The 6,102-nt window shown below is 29.3% G+C and overlaps 1 protein-coding gene across 1 annotated transcript; it reads right to left on the reverse strand.

Annotated features, from left to right (window-relative positions):
* Positions 1-2,522: 2,522 nt before the first annotated feature.
* On the reverse strand, positions 2,523-4,202 carry LOC129957324 (TD and POZ domain-containing protein 3-like). Its single transcript, XM_056069595.1, has one exon. It carries the CDS (start codon positions 3,912-3,914, stop codon positions 2,733-2,735), a length of 1,182 nt encoding a protein of 393 aa, XP_055925570.1. The 5' UTR covers positions 3,915-4,202; the 3' UTR covers positions 2,523-2,732.
* Positions 4,203-6,102: the final 1,900 nt, after the last annotated feature.

The raw sequence follows: 6,102 nt of genomic DNA on the forward strand, positions 1-6,102 counted from the left end.
AAATTTAGGATTCCTGCCATAATAATCTGATTTTTGTAAATTCAACCCACATACATCATTTAATACGTAGAAGACATGTCTGTTTTGTAAGAAATTTCAGTACAGCTTTTATGTAATTTTTTCTTTTATACATTTTATTCTATTTTGCATGTTATATGCTGCTGAAAGAAATGTTGTCCCAATGGTTTGGCTTAAGTGATAGACCAGGCTTATATGGCTTTCACTTTAGCTCTAGTCTTTTAGGACTTTCTCATTTTTATTGTCATCTTCAAATACTGAGCAGAAGTTTCTGGCTTTCTGAGAAGTTAGTGAATTTTTATTCTCTTATTATATTATTAACTTGTAGATTTTTGTGAAATGTAAAGATAGTTTATCAAAGATTGTATTTACAATAAATCTTTGTGTATTTCGTTTGATTTCCTGTTTTTTTTATTATTATTTTGAGAAATTTAAGTAAATATATTTTTTAAATTTATTTTTATATTTTAAATATGTTAGTAAAAATATCAACTGATTGTCTCTGTTGTCCACAATTCAAAGAACGTCTAGAAATGAAGACCTCAACCATACAGCATGACTGAATAATAATGTTTTAAATTGGATTCGCGTGTCTTTATTTCATTTTTAAAATGTACTCTTAATTATGTAACAGCAAAACATGCGTACGCTCACAGAGAAAGCAGTTAATTTTGTTGTATTCCGCTTGAGTACAAATCCAGTAACTAGAGCAATGACAAATATTATAAAATATAAATAAAGTGTATTTTAAAATTTGTTAATATTAGCGAAATAAGCTTTAAAGATACAGCCTTTTTAAAATTTTAAATTTATTAAAAATAGTTATATTGTGATAATATGCCCAGAAATTAATTTTTATTAAAAAAATATTATTAAAATGTTGACAAATCCACTTTTATTGAACTCCGCAAGAAACAACTGCATGAAAAATTTGGTATTTTCTTGCAGAATGTCTTAAAAAAAATTCTAGCCGAGATATTTTACATTTGACATCATTTGTAGATCCTATGCTTTCAATGTATCGTCTTCTGAAAAGGAAATTTTTATCGAATCAAATAAAGTGTTTCCTTAATTTGGTGAAAAGAAGAATTTTACATTGGGGCATTATAATTTACGATTTCGCGAGTCAATATTTAGCAATCTCTCAGCTCATTAAAATTTCATCACTTATTACATCTGATTCAGGAAAGTTAATTAGTCAACAAGAGGAGCTTTGATTATCCGGAACTCTATTAACCAAGAACTATTTTAACCGAACTGATGTAAAAAGAAAAGAGTTACATTTTTCACTTTTTTTTATTTAATCAAATAAATTTTTAGAAAAGAGTTCGCATGCGCAAAGTTGATATTTTCTAAATGCAATGCCTTTTAAAAGGTCTTTATTGAAAAGTGAATTATTGTAACTGAAGAAACTACTTAGTAGAGGTCCTTGCATATTAGCCATATGCCATTGTCGTATTAACCGCTTACTATTGATAAACAAAATCAAATTTTGAGTATGAAAAAAACTTATGCGATTTTTGGCAGTATATTTGGCGTTTATTTAAGTTTTTGTAACTATAAATCATAGAAAGTTAAATCTCACTAGTTTGCGTTGGTCAAAATTGCACTTGGCATTAAAAAAAGAAAAGTTTATTTTTTATTATTTTTTTTATTTGGTAATTTTTTAAAGAACATTCAGATTGAGAAGAAGTGCCTCAGCCCGACATTTAATATTTAAATCTAGGCCTAGAAACTATTCAGATATAAATGGTTAAGAAAAAAGATAATTAATAAGTTAATTCATGAAAAGTACTTATAAAAATACACAAAAATAAATACTTTATAGTAACGCTGATCAAATTTCGAAAGCCAAAGCAGTTATACTTTTAACTTTTAAAATATTTTGCAACTGTTATTATAGAAGATATACAAAAATAATAAACACATAAGAGGAACTACATTGTCAGGAAAATTACAATGCAATAGTTTTCTTCGATTTTTCAGAATTGATTAATTTAACCATTTTTATTAAATGACACATGACAAAAACAATTAAATAAAAGGAAATGAAATATTGTAATGTGCTTAAAAATCTAGAAATTAAAAAATAAATAAATCAAAATAAAATTCTTTCAGTTTCCATCAATTTATTGTGCTAATTTTGTAATATTTGTAATAGATATTAAAAAAAACATTATGTCTATAGCTATATATCTATCAATCTTAATAATGGGTAAATATCTAACTGGTAATTGATAAATAGCGCTAAATAAATAATTAGTGTACATATAGTTATAAACATGCAAGTATTAATTTTTCAAAAAATAAATAACTATCTGCATATAAATTTTAGACAAATTTAATCTGAAAAGTAGTATATATCTGCTTTAAGAAAAAGTATTCAATGTCTGTTTCTGAAAAATAACAAAATGCAGTTAAATAATTAAAAACATAATCATAACCAAATATATAATATTCCATATTCAATAAATAATCATCAATCACCAAAATTCAAATAAATAATAAAAAATAATCACCACCAAATATATAATATTCGAAATTGAATAAATAATCATCCTCAAAATTCAAACAAACAATTATGCGATGATTAACAGAAATTTTTCTGTTTGAATAATAAACAAAAATATTAAGATAATTTGTTTATTTAGAATTCAGAGGATTTTAAATTAATAAAGTAAAACTGGCAACATATTGAAACTACAAATTCTTTTTCATATAACTTCTATCCTTCTAGTTTTCGCAGAAGAACTGCACACTTTTTCCAAAACGTCTGCAGCAATCCGTTGATGAGCACGCATCGTCAACTCCCATTCTTCAGTCAGTTTGACTTCCGCAAAATTACGACAAATATAACCAACAGCCTCCGCTCTGAGGAGTTGATCATTATGCATGTCAGCCAGCACCAAAGTCCTGCAAGCAGTGTTTTCACTAAGGAAAGATTTCAAAATCTCAGTACATTCCTTCTGAAGGGAAGATATTTGGTATTTATCTGCAGCTTCATACAAATCACATACATCCACAAAAGGCAAAGTTAGTACCTCTGCTGTGTACAAGTACCATATCAAAGCTTGAAGAATTGGGTAATCCAGATCGTTTATTTGTATTGTGCCATGTGTTGTCTCTGTTAGGTTATGATCCAGCATATTTCTGAAAACAGGAGATCTAGCTTGAAGAACAAACTTATGAGCCTTGATGACTTTGTCTTCAACCACCAACTCTATATCTGTCAATTCCTCGCGTTGGTACGCTAGAAGGAAATCCCTCACCATCAGGTCGACATGGGATCGAGGGGTTTGCCGCTTCGGTACATCTGGCACTTTTACTTCGTTTGTAATGATGCAGCAACCGAATATTTTGATATGCACTTTGACCACCAAAGTATCTTCAGGCATAATGAAGATTGGTCCCACATTCCCATGAAAAGCTACTAAGTTTTTCAATTGGAGATGAAGCATATGTTGATTATCATTGGAAGATATACCTGTTCTGGGTTCGGACAGAGTCAGTCCACCTGCAGAATCTGAAAAGAGTTCTGAAAAGATGTAAAAAGGAGCACCGCCACCGGAACAAGTGAAGGTGATATCTTTACGGCAGTATTCGTCGCCATCCAAGTTCAGTAGCTGAGCATTGGCGTTTACATAGACAGTTCTGTCGCCAGAATCCATTCGTTGTATACCTATATGAACATTCGTTACGTGTACTTCTGGGTACCTGTCATTAAATCTAGCCACTACCTGGAATTCAGGCTCACATTCTTTTTGTAGAGAAAAATTCCAACTTCGAAGCCTCCTGGAGAACTTGGAGGCGTTGTCAATAATCCATTTCAACTCTCCTTCGTGGAAGGGATTTTCTGTCCGTATGAACACATCGTTGCTAATCAGCTTTGCCTCCATTGCATTAGGATGTCGAGGAAAATTTGATGCTGAAAATTTCGAACTAGGGAATAATCCGAGCACAGGATCAAATGCAATAGTTCAGCTGAGAAATAATTTTGCTAGAAGAAACTAGTATTTATATCTAATGGGGAGAATAAGGAAATTCAGAAGTCGGTTTGTTTGTTAATAGCACACGACAGTAGCGCCTTATCCTCAGCCTTTGTTATCCTTAATAAGAAGGATGGTGATAATTTGAAGCTGAAAAATCCGAACTGAGTTTTGAATAAACAGAATGCCGCGGCAAAAGCACTTGTGAGATGACCGATGAGGAGAAAATGTTGATATGTGCGATGAGGAAAAGAACGGTATCACTTGGTATTTTCCCAAGGTCATTGAAGGAACGCGTTTCTCCGTCTGACGTTGAAAATATGACGCAATCGAAACATGACCTGTAACTGACAACTTGGAAGTTGTGATGTGCAAAAGGGTTGCTTTCGAATTTACAACGAGGCATATTTGACGGCGATGATATTTTGTTTTCGCTGGATTCGATGTTATCTTTAATGATCTTTTGTTTTATTAGGATACAAATAAAAAAAAGCATTTTATTTCTTAATAACTAATTAAACGTTTGATTAAGTCCTAGCTGTAGGAACAATTAGTCACTTAATGTGATCGCGAAAGCTTGGATTATGTGAGTTTCTGACAAAATATAATTTGCAAACAAGAATAATTTAAAAAGCATTTAATCACTATTTTTTATAATTAAAGTTTTAATTCTTTATTTCAGTTTAGTCTCCTCAAATTCAATGACAAATAGAAATGGGCAACCATTTTTTCAATATTTTTTTTCCTAATTAAATAAAATTGTTGTTTTTATGTAACTGTTACAAAATATGTTTTGACTACAGAAGATCTGATGATTTGTAGATTAATTAGAACATTTTCGACAACAAAATATATTCAAATTTCTTGCCAATACAAATTTTGCAACTGAAAGTTGTTATAAATTCTTAGACAATATATTTAATTAAAATCAACAGAAATTTGAAATCAAATTTAATCTGCTTATATTAACGTCCCGTTTTGAAGCAGCACTAATTTGGGATGGAGCTCGTAATTTTGAACCACAATCAAATAAAAAATTCGAAAAAAAAAAAAAAAAAAAAAAAAAAAACGGATCAAAAACAAAGATATTATAAGAGCTTCAAAAACTAAAAGAAAGGACAAAAATAAACAAATTCTAAAAAATGAAATATACGATCACAAATTTCAAGTATCATGTGAGAATATTATTATTTTTAAGTCATTATTTGTCTTAATTAATTTAAATCATTAACCAGTTTAAACCGGTTTGAAACAATCACAGGACTTCCCTATCGGTCTCTATCCCCCCCTCTTTCTTTATATATATGTATATATATAATTTTTTTAAACTTTCATTTCCAATTTTTTTAGTTGGCAAACAAAGTTTTGGAGCTCCACTGATTTTAAGATGAAATAACATAATTCTACGTCAACCTTTTAAAAACGCATCTGCTGTCAAAGAAACATACATAATAATAATGCAATATTGGTAAAAGCAGGTAAAAAAAAATATATGCGATTAAAAGATGATGATGAAAATTGACATTTATGCTTTATTCATTGTCTACGTGATTTCGAGCTTCAATATTCATTGCCTACACAATTTCGAGCTTCAAAACGTCCTAACAAAAACAACATCATGTTCTCACATGATAAAATAAGGTTTCAAAGAATGTTTTCTTTAGAGAAGGAAAATATTTTTAAAAGAAAAAAAAATCAAAAATGAAAAGATGACGATTAATATTGAGAAAATTCGAGGCATTTCTAGAAATACTAAGAGATTACAACAATTTTATCTCTTTTTATTTTATCTGAATTTTTAATTGAATGTTTAAGAATGTTATATTTTTTGTTACGCATTGTAGCTTATTTGTATTACTGTGTTGTTTTCAGCTCCCCACGCCTTTAAAATTTTTGTTTTACACTCCAGAGTTTTGATGAAACAAATTATTTTCTATATTTATTCTATACTTATAAAAATATGCTTTCTAAAATCTTTTCTTTACTTCTATTATTTTTGTTTTACACTCCAGAGTTTTGGTGAAACAAATTATTTTCTACATTTATTCTATGCTTATAAAATACGCTTTCTAAAATCTTTTCTTTATTTCTATTATTT

Source organism: Argiope bruennichi, chromosome 11, assembly GCF_947563725.1.
Source record: "Argiope bruennichi chromosome 11, qqArgBrue1.1, whole genome shotgun sequence".
NCBI classification, from domain to species: Eukaryota; Metazoa; Arthropoda; class Arachnida; order Araneae; family Araneidae; genus Argiope; species Argiope bruennichi.